Genomic DNA, 14,753 nt, shown 5'->3' with positions numbered 1-14,753 from the left:
TTTAGTAATTGCGAAAGCGTTACGGAGATGATAGATAAACTCCAGTGGAAGACTCTGCAGGAGAGACGCTCAGTAGCTCGGTACGGGCTTTTGTTAAAGTTTCGAGAACATACCTTCACCGAAGAGTCAAGCAGTATATTGCTCCCTCCTACGTGTATCTCTCGAAGAGACCATGAGGATAAAATCAGAGAGATTAGAGCCCATACAGAAGCATACCGACAATCCTTCTTTCCACGTACAATACGAGACTGGAATAGAAAGGAGAACCGATAGAGGTACTCAGGGTACCCTCCGCCACACACCGTCAGGTGGCTTGCGGAGTATGGATGTAGATGTAGATAGATGTAGATTGTTTGTGGAAACTACTTCTATTAGTCAACGGCATATAATTAAAAGTTGACTTTTTCTAACGAGGTATTCAGGAAATGTGATTTTAACCGCTTCTCCCTCTGGAAACACAACTAGCTCTTTAGATTATCTTTGCTGGAATTTGACAGATCAGGTGCCTCTGTGGAATGTACTATGTAGTCATTGGGTGTTGCATGAGGTTATTATTGGATGAAATAAATACTGTATAAAAGTTCTGTTTTGAAATGTCTGTACAATTTCCTCCGTGTCCAGCTTCACTGAAGTCGTTGCAGCATTATCTAAAGGCGGCTGCTGAACATGATCAGCGCGATCCAGTAATCAGTTACTGGTGTAAGTTAAGTTTGCTTCTGGCTTGCTGAAGTTTAATGGGTGTATAGTGACAGAATACTGGGATAATGTAAAATGTTCTAGGTCGCCTGTTCGCTTTGCAGCTAGGATTAAAAATAGATCGCAAATCGGATGAAGCAAAGGCGTTGCTTACATCTATTATGGACTGGCTGGAAACACAGAAGAAAGCGTTATCAGACAATGAAGCAGTGACAAACGACGTCGCAGCACAAGCACACATCGAAAATTATGCCCTCAAACTATTTTTATATGCTGACAGTCAGGACAGAGCTGCTAATTTCGGCAAGTAAGATTTGGAATATATTTACATTCTGGAGTTTCCCTTTGGGATGCCACAAGTGATCATGTGTTTAAGTTATGGAAACACTGAGGTGTTGGACTTAGGGGTTCGCTTGAACTTATCCTAAGCTGTTCAGTGCTCAGATACTAACAGAAAACGAAATCAAGTTACGATTGTCCATTGTTTTGTTTCTGAAAGAACGCGTTGTGTACATATGAGAAACGTCAACTACGGGCACAACCTTAGTATTTAATGTTGTTAAAATTGTTTGTTGCTAAATGTACTACATTTGGAACACACTTGCATTTTTAGGAATGTGGTGAAAGCCTTCTACACCGCAGGAGTCTTGTATGACGTACTGACAACATTTGGAGAATTAACTGATGAAGCGACACAGAATCGAAAGTATGCCAAGTGGAAGGCAGCCTATATACATAATTGTTTGAAAAATGGAGAGACACCTGTACCTGGTCCGATGCAAGAGAATGAGATGGACGAGAACACTAACCAACCAGGAGAGAATACTAGTGCTGGTCCTGCTGCTGGAACTAGTGAAAATGACATGGGGAGCTTCAGCGGAATTACAGGGACAAGCCAAATGGGTAAGATTAGTTTACTGAACTAGTGCCACTGTTAAAATTCTAGTTGTATTACTGACTATAAAGCAGTCACTGGAATTGGACATGCTATTCTGTTTAATAGTCAACCATGAACTGCAAATATTTTTAATACATAGATTCTGAAAGTTTGATTATCAGCTATTTCGAAATATGTACTTCATTTGCTACTTATTGTAATGTTTGTATCATCTGCAAACAAAATAAACTTAGCATCTGGCATTATAACAGATGACGCCTCATTAATGTACACAAGAAATAGCAACGGACCTAATTTGGAACCTTGAGAAACACCACCTGTGATTAATTCCCAATAATGTGTTTTCACGACGACACCCCTTGTTTCCCGTTAGTTAGATGATCCTCGTAACATTTCGCAGCATTGCTGATACCATAATATTCTAATTTACTTAAGAGAATGGTGTGATTCATAAGATTAAAGGCTTTTGACCAGTCACAGAAAATGCCAGTAGCCTCTTATTTATTATCTAATGAATTAAGTACATTCTCAGTGTGAGTGTAAAGAGCTCTCTCTGTATCAGAACCCAAACTGTGACTACTACAATATATTATTTTCAGTTGGCATAGTCCGTATCAATTGAGGCAAGCTAGGAAAGAAATCTTACCTTCATAGCCCCCGATGTTATTGAATCTAGTGTATGTTAAAGTGATGGACCAAGTAAGGAATGCATTTTTTTTTTGTTTTGTTTTCTCAACAAAAAAAATCTGTTTAGAGATAAAGCACTCCAAAGGTGAATTTGCACATAACATTTTGAAGATGTGATTCTTTGAAAGAAATTTAAAATCCTGTATTTCTGGAACAGTTACAGATATTTTTATTATTCGAAAGATAATTGCTTTATGATTACAAAGAAATCCTCTATTTGGACTTTTCTGTGAAAGATCTTATACTATAATGTTAGGAACTTTCTTTTATAGTTTATAGACAATTTTAAAAAATGCCAATCCATAAAATTTTTATTTTTTTTATGTTGATTAGTACCATATAGTTCTAAATTTCCTGAAAAAGAGATCTTCCACTTTTAAGTTGAACAGGTTTTATAAACAATTCTAATTTTTGCCATACATAAAACCTGTTTTATTACCACATGATCACATAACAGGCTCATAAAAATTAAAACCTAACCTTATTTAACATAATTTTAGTTTTGAGAGATGAGTAAGAGACTCATTTATTATTATTTTTTCAAGTATTTTAAATGGTTCCAAGATGTATATGAAAGGTCTTAACACACAAAGGTTTGAGTTTATACAATTTCTGTGCACTCTGTTTTGTACTGAAATTAGCCAGTCAATGAACTAAAAATGTGTTGCACTGCTTCAGTATCTTCCTTTGATATTGAGTGATGCCTTCCTCTTGAACCAAATGGAACTGGAGCACTTAATAATCTTCAAAACATTGTGAACAGGTAGTGAGCATTGATGGCGTTGTTGCTATTATTCAGCAAAAGACCCATATCCAGCAGCTGGTCCATGTGGTAGCATAAAGTTCACTGCAAATTTGTTTAACCTGTAATTGGTGTCTATAATATCCAACCACCAGTCAGTCATACACACACGCCACAAACATCCCCCTTCTCAGGTTGTGCATTTGAATATTATCCAGCGTTTTCTGAGGTGGTGGCCAAACAAACGAAATTTCTTTTTCCTTGCTTGTTAAAGTGTGTGCAATATGAGTTTGTCCCACTTTTCAGTCCAAAAATGTTTCTGAATTCCTTTCACAGGAGTGGTTGTTTTGGACCATTCTTTTTTTTCTGTTTACGGAATTCTTCGATTTCTCTTTGAACAAAAGAATGGGGCCTTTGGATGTGTAAGATTTCATGACTCTCATAAAATCCTCAGCATGCTGAATCACAGTTGTATTTGATCTAAAAGACAGTTTTGTAGCGTGGTGCTTCAGCAGACTACCTACACCACACAAAGCCCATGACCAGTAGCACTGTGTACCCAGTCAATTGCCACAAGTGACTTACTCAATTCAAACAGCTGGTAACGATTTTTAAAATGACTAGGAGGACCATTAGAAATAATGATGATCTTCTCTGCCCCTGTTTGCAGGTGAAGAATTTTGCGCATTGCTAGTAAAGCATGTGCTGAGTCATGTCCTGTGTCATCATTTATAACTGCAACACTTGTGGTCTTGTTTTGAAAATATGTCACTCCTGTAAAAATTGAAACCTGGTCATTACGCCAATGATACCCTTATACTTCTTGTGGGAGTATTAGACTAGTTCTCAGCAAAATTGCAGTGAAGCACTAAACATAATTCTTCTGCCTGTACACGCCCTTTCACTTGTGCAATGTGTTGTTGTTGCAATTTCTTCAGATGCTTGTGCGCTTCCACTGACCATTTACAAAGTTCATCAATGAAACTCTCAAAGGCAACAGTTTCTTTGATTAGTTTATTTTCGTCCCATGTCACATATGTAATTTCTGCAGAGTTATCTACTAAGTCTTCCAGGCCAAGTGTCTGTAAAGACAGTCGTCCCTTTCAGCGCAGTCACCACAGTCTTGGAACAAATCAGTCTCTTGCTTTACGTCGCAGAGTACTAATGACTTCACATTCCCAACCAAGGTGTCATATGTCACGTGTTCTAGTTAAGTTCTTCAAAGTTACCACACAAAGTTCAAAATTCATGTAGTACACACACAGACAGACATTTCTAGGTGGGTGTGTAACTACCCACTTAGGTCGTAGTGCATAAAATTTTGATCTTCCAGTATGTGAAGTTGTGTAGTTGCTTTTATAAAGTGCAAAAGTTTCTTTAATACTGAGAGTCATGTACCTCTTAACTTTCTCGACTTTTTTTACCTTCAACTGTTACAGTTATAGTCTCTCTCTTTGTTGGCACTCTGGCGAGAACAGCCCCGTTTGTCTTCCAGATAAAATGACTGCACTATTTGAACTTGAGCTGCTTCTACAGGATGACCATAATAGGGATCTGGTCTTCCAAAGACTCATTTTACAGACCTCACATTTCTTTGTCTACCATGTACTTTGATACTGATGGATCATGGTTCAAAATTGTTTTCTTTGATAATCTCTCTGGAATAATAGTTAAAACTTGCACCTTTCCACTGTAGGATGCACAATATTCAACAGCTGAATTGAGATTTGTGTAATATTCCTGGCAAGAGGTGTGAGAGTGCTTTGGTTCATATTCTTCTGAAGATGGAATTTCTACTTTGAAGAATGTGGTCAGTTTTGCTGCAGTGTATTCATCCATAGCTTCAGTAATTTCTCTGCACTTTCTTGAGGCATATAGCTTATGACTCAGCTTCACTGACCATGGTTTCTGAAAGGGAGTAACACCTACCTTTGTAGTTGACAGATTCAGGGTATTTAATTCTGCCTCTATTGGTGCAAAATCTGCATTATCTACACCTTGGGGCTTCACCTTGTTCAGATATGATCATTGTTGTTACTCTGTCAAAACATTTAGAACACAAAAAGTCATCATTGGAAATATCTTCACTTTGAAACAGAGTCTTCAAATGAGAACACTTATCCCAACCTGAACAAAATCTGTAAATTATAAAAAAAAAAAAAAAATAAAAAGGTGACAGTAAAAGATCTTTAGCAGATACCTCCAAACGGAGGATACCATTGTAATCATAAAGCAATTAGCTTTCAAATTAAAAAGCTCTAACAAAATAATATCTATAACTGTTAGAGGTACAGCATCTAAAAAAAGAATCTGAGATTCGTATCTTCAAAATGGTGTTTGCAATGGAGAAAACAAAAAATATGTCTTATTTCTGAACTTGCAACATATGCTAAATTCAATAACACCAGAGACTACGAAGGTAACACCCCCACCTGAAGTGATACGGATTATGTCAGTTAGATGTTAAATGTTTCAGGGTCCAATTTAGTTTCTTATAAGTCCTTTATGAAGCTCCGTTGTCCCATCTCATACTAAAAGACAAGGAAATAGCGGTTGCCGGTGATTTTAATGTAGATTTACTGAAGAGCTCTGCCTGTGAACAATTATTGCAGTCAGTGAGTGTCACTCAATTTAGTTCATACTGTGAACTTAATGCAACTAGGATGTGTAAATGCTCTGAGATAATCTTTCTAGACAATTCTAGGAAAAATAGTCATATTGCTAAACCAATAGTAAATGGGCTATCTGATCATGACATGTGCCATCTTGTGCTAAATGTTGAAACCTTGTCAGGATAAAATATCCCAAATCAGTCCAAAATTGAGAATTTTAAGTGATTGCTCAAAGACATGAACTGGATAGATGTTTACAGTACTTCTGGCTCAAATGGAAAATGCAAAATATTCACTAATAAAGTTGCACTTTTGAAAATTGTTCCCCCATTAAGGCAACTACAGTCATACGGAAGTCTAAAAATAACCCATGGATTGCACAAGGAATAAAAATATCATGGGACAAAAAGGAGACAGTATCTACTATCTAGGAACAGCTCTGATGTTAGCAGTGCAAGGCATTACAAAGAATACTGCAAAATATTGAAGCAAGTAATTCATAAATCTAAGCAGCTTTATTATGAGAAAAAGATAATTACATCAGGCAACAAAATAAAAACTATATGGAACACAGTGAAGACAGACAGGTGAGGCTAAAAAGAAAGAGGAACAGATAACCCTAAAAATAAATGAGGCATCAGTAATAAGTGCCTGTAGTGTTCCAAACGTCTTAAACAGGTACTTTGTTTCTGTTACTGACAACTTGGGATCATGTGGTTTGGTAAACAGTGGAGTACTTTACAAGTAACTTCAGTAAAATGGAAATCACACTCACGTCTTCCAAAGAAGGAGCATCCTTCGTAAGATCCTTAAAAACAGAGTATTCTAGTGGTGGTGATTGTAGCTTATCTATTAAGTTAATCAAAGAGTGCTCATGTGAGTTATGTTCCGTCTTAAGTTATTTGTGTAATTTGTTATCAGCGGAACATTTCCAGACTGGCTAAAATGCTGAAGTTAAAACTCTTTACAAGAAGGGGATAAAGAGATACCATCAAACTATCAAATAATTTAACTTTGGCCACCTCTTTCAAAAATATTTGAAAAGTTTGTATTCAAGCATCTCCTTAAGCATTTGGCTGCAAATAATATATTGCCGAAGTCACAGTTTGGGTTTCTTATAAGGGTTCTGATATATAGAAAGCTACTTACACATGCACTGAAAATGTAGTTAAATCATTAAATAATAAATTGGAGACAACTGGTATTTTCTGCGATTTGTCAAAAGCCTTTGACTGTGTGAATCACAGCATTCTCTTAAGTAAATTAGAATATCATGTCACCAGCAGTACTGCAACAGGATTAGTCCTACCTAACTACTGGGAACAAAGGGGTGTCGCTGCGAAATATATGACTGAGAATTAATCACACATGGTGTTTCTCAAGGTTCCATCTTGGGTCTGTTGCTTTTTCTTGTGTACATTGAGCTCTGTTACACTGCCAGATGCTAAGTGTCTTTTGTTTTCAGATGACACAAACATTGCAATACATAACAAGGCATATACAGATTTAGAAATGGCTGCTAAACAAATTTCCACTGACATGAATAAATGATTTGAAGCTAATTCACCATTATCAAACTCTGAAAAGACCCACTATATACAGTGCAGAACTTGTAAGAGATATATTTCTACCATGTGTATAACGTATGAAGACATGCAAATCAAAGAGGTTGACAGTGACAAATTTCTGGAATTACAACTGGATAATAAATTCAGTTGGGAAGGGTATACCACACACAGAATTGCCAAACTGCCTAAACAACTCTGTATTTGCAGTGAGAATGAGGTCAGATCCAGGAGATATAAATATAAAGACACTTATGCCCTACATACTCTGCTTTCTTTCAATCTATTTTGTCACTTGTTATATGTTCTGGGGTAACTCGTCGTACTGAGCAAAAGTTTTCAGTGTACAGAAACATGTAATAAGTCTCATTTGCTGGGGAATGAGTAGCTGGAAGTTACCAACAATAAGCTATGTTTAGTAAAACCACAATTTGGCCATGGTGTACCTCCTCCCAACCACATCAACAGGACGAGGTCCTCCTCTTCTGTCCTCACATAGGCCACAATCCTATGATGCATGGTTTCTTGCTCCGGCAAGAGGACCCTCCAATTTTTTGCATACAGATCACTGTGTGCCACATTGTATTGGACTGTGTTTATTTTCCAACCAGCACCCCTTCAATGTAATTTGGAAGCCTGTAGTGTAATAACACATATTTTGTAGAAAATGTTAGTATTTGTGTAAGCAATTAGTTGTGGCAGCATTGTAATTACTTGTAATTAATTAGTGTTTTTATATATACCTATTGTTAAGTTATATAATATAAATTAATATAAATTGGACTTTTTGGAGCCGAGAATTTAAAAATACTGTTGCATTGAAGCGTGTAATAAGGACCCTGTGGTGCACATTCAAGAACCTCATGTAGATGGCTCTCTACAGATTTGGACATGCTAACACCACTCTCACAGTACATTTATTACCTTATGACTTCTGTTTTCAACAGTCATTCACTCTCGGTGTTAGAGCAGAAGATGGAAATAATTTTTGACTACTTACCCACTGTAGTGAAGAATGTCATTCATAGTAAAATTAACTTCAAATGCAAACTAAAATCATATTTACTTGAAAACTACTGCAACATTGAATTTCTGTGTAGGGAGATTGAGTCAATGTATGTAGCATTAAGTATATAAATGAAGTAGGAAAAAAAGTTTTTGTCCAAATGTTGCAATCAATCATATAAGTGCGCAGCATGTTGCCATATTTATCATTGTTGCAGTTCTAAACTACAATATACCACTCACATCACAGCAAGAAATCAGTTATAGCACATGGAACACACAAGTATTCAAATAAATAGTATTGGGAATCTTTTTTTTTTTTTTTAAATATTCTGAGAATACGGTTTGAAATGCTTGGAAGATGTTGAAAATGTAACAAAAGTAATAAAAATGTTTTATTAATAAAGAAACAGATGTAAACTCTTTATTAGTGTGTTTTAATATTAATGAAAAATGTATATTTAATGCTTACTCTGTGATTATTAATTGTCTCACTGGTTTGTCTATGCCACTTCAGTTATATTCTATATTTAACATTACAGGATTTATCTCCCCACCAGCATCATCATCATCTTCTTCTGCTGGCCCAAGTTTTCCCAATGTGTCGAATAAAGTGACAGACATCCCTGCTCCATATACAGTTCCACAACCACTTACACCAACAGAAGGTTTGCCATTAAATCCAACTTTGCAAATCAGTAAGCCTCTGCCAACAGGTAAGGAGCAGTCTTATGTACTTTTGTAATTAACTGTAACTGAATTTCCACTTTAATGAATTTCTTTTTTGTCTTAAGCTACGCTAGGAGTAGTACTAGTGGTGTTTTGTCACACAGACATTGAAGGCCAGTGAAAAGTTCCACTCCTTTTTTTGGACATTTACTGCATACAGGAATTAGACTTCACAATGAATTTAATAGAGATCTCAATATACTAGCTCCTGTAGGCTGAAAGATCACAACAGCTGATAAAATTTAACACATGGGCATGTGTAAATTACTGATAAATATAGAAATGTGCATCAATGTCAAGGGCTATTCAGGAAGTAAGTTCCGTTAACTTGTATATAAAAAGAAGTATCAAGAATTTTTTTATTTTATACAACTTAAAACTACTACTATAAGTTGTTTCTCTAACAATTGAGCTTTATGTTAAAGCACTTGTTTTGTTGAGGAACAAGCTTTTCAGTGCCCTCATAAGATTCTGCTGCCTGTGATCCTTAGCCATGTTTTGACACTGTCTTTTAACTTACCATTTTCATAATGCTCTGACCCTAGCCATTCTTTCCATCTTTGGAAATGTGTGAAAATCACTGGGTTACAAATAAGAGCTGTGAAGAGCATGATCAAACTAATTCCCAATTGGAACTGTTATGTTAAGCAACATTTGTTTGCATGCAGCAGTATATGACCTAGTGTTTTTATGATTCCAGAATTTGACACCCCACCTCTTTTGATCTCGATGGCTCTTCTGAGCTTGTTCAGAGTTTCTCTAAATTTTGGAATTTTAGTGTAATGTCTTCTTCCATAAAAACAGTGAATACTCCCTACTTGTTAAAAAGAAGTTGGGGTGGGGGGAGGGGCTGGCTGTCTCCAGTTTTTAGGTAGAAAATGTTTGACAGCGTGTTAAAGGCTTACATATCACTCCATATTGAAGTATGCAATGTGTATTTTTGTCTCCCATCAAAATGTGATTGAGGAATTTGTCTTCTTCTGAATTGTATCACATCAGAAACATTAATACATTTCCTAATCTCTTTGTTGTGTGGATATGTCAGAAGCTCTTGTGACCCATCACTTCCAAAATTTGTTCTAAAGCTTACCTGTCACAAGTTCCTGCAACACTATCATTGATGCCTGAGTGAAATTGGCTGATAATTCTGTAGTTGTGAACCAATAATTTTCTCAGATTCTGTCGTTAATCCTTGTAACAAATTCATTTGTCAGAACAGATGGCTGTTCACTTCTTTTTTTATCATTGACATTCCTCCAGCATTCCCAAAACAAATAGCACCATTTTCTTTAAGCACTATTGCTCATAACATTCCCTTCATATACTGTTCATAGTTCACTGTTAATATCTACAATTTTATTGTTTCTCACACACAGAAAACAGATTACACCATATAATTCACGAGTAGTGATATTTTGAGTGATAGTGTCAAAGTCGTTTTGACAGTTACTGCCAGACACCTACTGACCAGGTGACACATAAACTTTGTGCAGCAGCTGGCAACAGAACTTACTTTCTGGACAGCCCTTGTAAGTGGAAAAGAATCATCATCTTAATAGCAAACAAATAAAACCAGGTAAAGACCACTACCTCAGAGATAAAACAGTTGCTGAAAGCTCTTGACACTAAATTGTCAAGGTCCCAAGCTCATAAGGCATACTGGCTATTATTTGCCAAGCTTATTGTCCTATTATTGAAGTGCTGCTCAGATGACATAAATTTAATCATTTTAGACTTCGGTGCTTCCTATTCCATAATTAATTAATTAATAATTAAGGAAGTTTAATTTAAATGCATTTGCAGCTATAACAGTATGACACAACTGTAGCTAAAAGGTAACACACAATACAGTAGAAAATGCACCACAACTACATACTTCAGCGGTTATATATAATGTAACTGACAAATTATTATAAATATCTTGATTGTGAACTAATTTAATCTTGGTTCATGTATTGATAGATGTTTTCATCAATCAAGAAATATTCATCAATCAGTCCATTAGCCCCACAGTGCCCCTGGAGGTGCTATCTCCCATGGTGCCCCAGAGGCGTGATTGACTCCAGCCCATTCGTCTCCATTTGGATACCCTCACCAACCCTTTGTGAGTTCCGTGCTTTCCATCAGAACTGAGTCATCCCTTGAGGGCTTCTGGTGGCCTCTGTTCATCATTATGGGGTGCATCTGGCTGTTGATGCCTTTCGCACAAGTCCTGTCAACATCCCTATTGCAGAAGTAGGGATTCTCCCTTCTATAAATACTACAGCCAGCTCTTGGTTTCTTACACAGTTGTCATTCGACAAGTCCCTAACCATCCCATGTACGCTGTCCTGTTTGCAAACGAAAGATGTCTCCCTCCCATTACCCACCCTTGGGTGGGATTGCCAGTTGGAATGTGTCTCACTTTATTGTCGTGATCTCCATCTCCATTAATTGGAAAGTGCCCTGTGTATCTCCTCCCAAACCCCTCCTTGGATGGTGCCTCAACCACCGATAAGGACTGACTTATTCCAGTGTCCTAAGGTTTCTGTTGCCCCTTTGATATTCTGGCATCTTGTACATTCCATCTTCGAAGAGCTGCAGTGTGCTTCCATCTTCTGTACTAATGTTCTAAAGTGACTGATAAGGCAGGATACACTGTTACATCTCCTACTGCATGGAACACCATTTACTGCTGGGATCATGTAGTGTGTTCACAGCAGAGTTGCTAGCTATTAACAGGACCCTCCATTTTGTTACTGAGGCCTCCCTTCACAATGTTTTAATATGTACCGACTCAATGAGCGGCTTGCATAGACTGATGCTACTGTCATCACTGTTTGTACTCTGCTATCCTTAACCTTATCTTTGCATTTGGCCGTTCCACCTGTTCTGTTGTCTCCCTCTGGGCTCCAAGTCATGTTGGCACCTCAGGGAATGAACTTGCTGACCATTTGCCTAGATAGGCAGACACTTAACCCCATTCCATTTCATGATGCCAGGTGTAGATATGCAGATACACATCAAATCTCATTGTGCAAAAGTGGAATGACATCTGGTGCACTATTGCTTTCAATACTAAACCCCACACAAGCAAGGAGACTACTTTCATTTGGCACTCTTTCTTTCTCTGCTCTTGGAAGGGGTCCACTGTCTTATACTGTCTATTCATCTGTTACCATACACTCATCATCCATTGTTTTATGTTGCAAAACGAGCCATCCCCACAATGTGGCTGTGGAGCCAGACTTGACAGTGCCCCATATATTGGTGGAATGTCCTGTTCTTTTGGCTCTGAGTACTAAGTATAGCCTTCCTTGTCTTTAATACTAGCAGATGACTCGCAGATGGTTGAACTGGTGTTTAGTTTCCTACTGAAAGTGGTTTTTATTTTCAGTTGTAAGGTTTTGCTTTACTCGTGGTGCAGGGGCAGGATGGTTGTGCTTGGGACCTCTTTGTTTCTCCTAGGTCTGGGACCCATGACCACTCCTCCGTGCAAAGATTGATCTTTTCTCTGTTTTTCCGGTTTTTAGATTTGGCGTACTCTTTTTTTGCCATGTGTGTTTTAACTTCATTGCATTATAGTTTGATTCCTCTGATGGGATCTGCCCACTTTTAGTGGACCCCCTATCTTATGCAAACAACTTTTGAATCGTAGGACTAATGACCTCCCTGTTTAGTCCCATAAACCCCCTCCACCAGCTTATGTTTAACCACTGATCAGGCAGAATCCTAAGAGGGTTTTATCAAAAGTAAGATTCCCAATGAGCTACAGCCTCTAAGAAAGCTGTTAGGTTAAATCCGACAACAGTGCCATGCGCAGTGGTTCCCCCGCTCGTCCGCGATTCACTATGTCACTCAGTGTTGGCTTGGCAGCTGTCAGAGATGTAAGTGTTGATCGCTGCTCCTGCCAAGTGTGAGGTTCAAGCAGTATTCCGGTTTCTCCATGCAAGGAAGTTATCGCCTGTGGAGATTCATCGGCAACTGACTGAAGTTTGTTGTGAAGATTGCATGTCTGTTCAGCACGTCTGCAAATGGTGCATTGCTTTCGCTGAGGGTGGCACAGAAGAAAGTAGTGGAACACCGCCGGTTTCGGATGTGATTGTCCAGAAGATCAACAGTGAGCTGATCAAAGATCAGAGGGTCACTCTCCGTGAATTTGCTGAACGCATTCCTGAAGCTCCCCACTGCACAAATGAAAGAACTTTAACAGAAATGTTGGGTTATCACACAGTCTGTGCTTGCTGGGTTCCTCGGATGCTGACTGATGGACACAAGGAGTAATGCCTTGACTGTGCTCGCAAGTTTCTTCAACAGTGTCCAGGGGGAGGCAACAAAGAGAAGTTGTTGGTCTCCATCGTCGCAGGAGTGTTTCATTACATCCCCAAAACAAAACAACGATCTCGTCAGTGGTGTCACTCTAGTTTACCTTCCCCAAAAAAATTCAAACAAACACAGTTGGCAGGAAGGGTTGTGGGGACTGTGGTTTGGGATCAGAAGGGGGTACTCCTCATCAATTTCATGCAACCTGGGACAACAATAAACTCACAGATATTGTGAACCATTGACCAAACTCCAGCGAGCAGTCCAGAATCGCCGGGGAGGACTGCTGATGGAGGGAGTAGTGCTGCTGCTCCCGGACATAGTCCACAGCGATTATCACCTAAAGGAACACTTAAGTGGAAAACACTTAAATAGCGACAATGAAGTCTGATCATAGGTCACATGCTTCCTCAATGGGTTGGCAGGAGACTTCTTCAACTTAGGAATACGAAAGCTGGAGCAATGTATTCAAAAGTGTGTCACAAAAAAATGGAGACTATGTTGAAAAATAGACAAAAGTGTAAGTTTTCAACAATAAATTAATAACAATAAACAATGTCTTCTATTTGTAAAAAAAAAATATAGGAAGCTTGCTTTTGGTACAACCCTTTTACTGAATGAGAGCTTCTTCTGGCCATTCCTTCTTCCCATGATTCAGCTCCTGGCTCTGATTCCAACCATAGCAAATTGCTTAAACACCTCAATCCTCCACAATAACAATATCTTTTCCAGGTGTTTTACCATATTTGGCTCCAAGGCATTTTCTCCTCTCAGTTGCGATGCAGTATTGCGGTTCTTGTCCTTAAACCTGGCATGGATCCATCATCCCTTGATGGTTACTGGCCCATAGGCCCTCCAAGTTCCTAGAATGCATGGTGGCTTGTTGGCTCATTTGGGACCTTGAATCTAGGAACGTTTTACTTTTATCTCTTTACCAATGTGGCTTTCAAGAGGGACAGTCTCCAATTGATCGTATGCTTTGATTGGAAACCACAGTTCGGCAGGCCTTTCGTCGGCACCACCATCTTGTCAAAGGCGTATGACACAGCTTGGTGCCATCACAGACTCCTTAAGCTTCATGAGTGGAGTCTTTGAGGCCCCCTTCAGATTTTTATTCACCATTTCCTGTCCCACCGATGATTCAGAGTCTGGGTTGGCACTGTTCTCAGCTCTCAGGGGACCCAACAGAATAGCACTCCACAGGGTTCCATATTAAGGGTTATTTTTTTAGTCACTATTAATGGACTAGTGACCTCTGCCAGACCGTTGGTCACCCCTACTCTGTATGTGTACGATTTCTGTCTTTGGGCTAGCTGCCACTCGGTGGCCACTGCAGAAGAGCAGCTCCAGGGTGCTATCCAGCATGCTTCCATATGGATGCATTGCTGTTGCCGCACATTGGTCCATCCTGATCCAGAACTGTACCTCGATGCCCAACATGTAACCATGGTCACCCAGTTCTGTTCCTTGGGTCTCTTTCTGGACAACAAACTTAGTTGCCATATATCTGCCACCTG

At 38.6% G+C, this 14,753-nt stretch overlaps 1 protein-coding gene across 2 annotated transcripts in view; it reads left to right on the top strand.

Annotated features, from left to right (window-relative positions):
- Positions 1 to 338: 338 nt before the first annotated feature.
- LOC126284127 (vacuolar protein sorting-associated protein VTA1 homolog) overlaps positions 339 to 14,753 on the top strand; it is a 48,136-nt gene continuing 33,721 nt past the window's right edge. The window contains exons 1-4 of one of the 2 annotated variants that reach the window (XM_049982833.1): positions 339 to 699; positions 781 to 1,003; positions 1,310 to 1,599; positions 8,748 to 8,921. In XM_049982833.1, coding sequence (XP_049838790.1) covers positions 594 to 699; positions 781 to 1,003; positions 1,310 to 1,599; positions 8,748 to 8,921 — 793 coding nt within the window. In that variant the 5' untranslated portion in view covers positions 339 to 593. The remainder of the gene's footprint in view (positions 700 to 780; positions 1,004 to 1,309; positions 1,600 to 8,747; positions 8,922 to 14,753) is intronic. The other variant, XM_049982835.1, reaches the window with a different exon arrangement.

The sequence above is a fragment of the Schistocerca gregaria genome, chromosome 8 (assembly GCF_023897955.1).
Source record: "Schistocerca gregaria isolate iqSchGreg1 chromosome 8, iqSchGreg1.2, whole genome shotgun sequence".
Taxonomy (NCBI): Eukaryota; Metazoa; Arthropoda; class Insecta; order Orthoptera; family Acrididae; genus Schistocerca; species Schistocerca gregaria.
The sequence above is the reverse complement of the archived record's forward strand: the minus strand, read 5'-3'. Positions and strand labels throughout refer to the sequence as shown.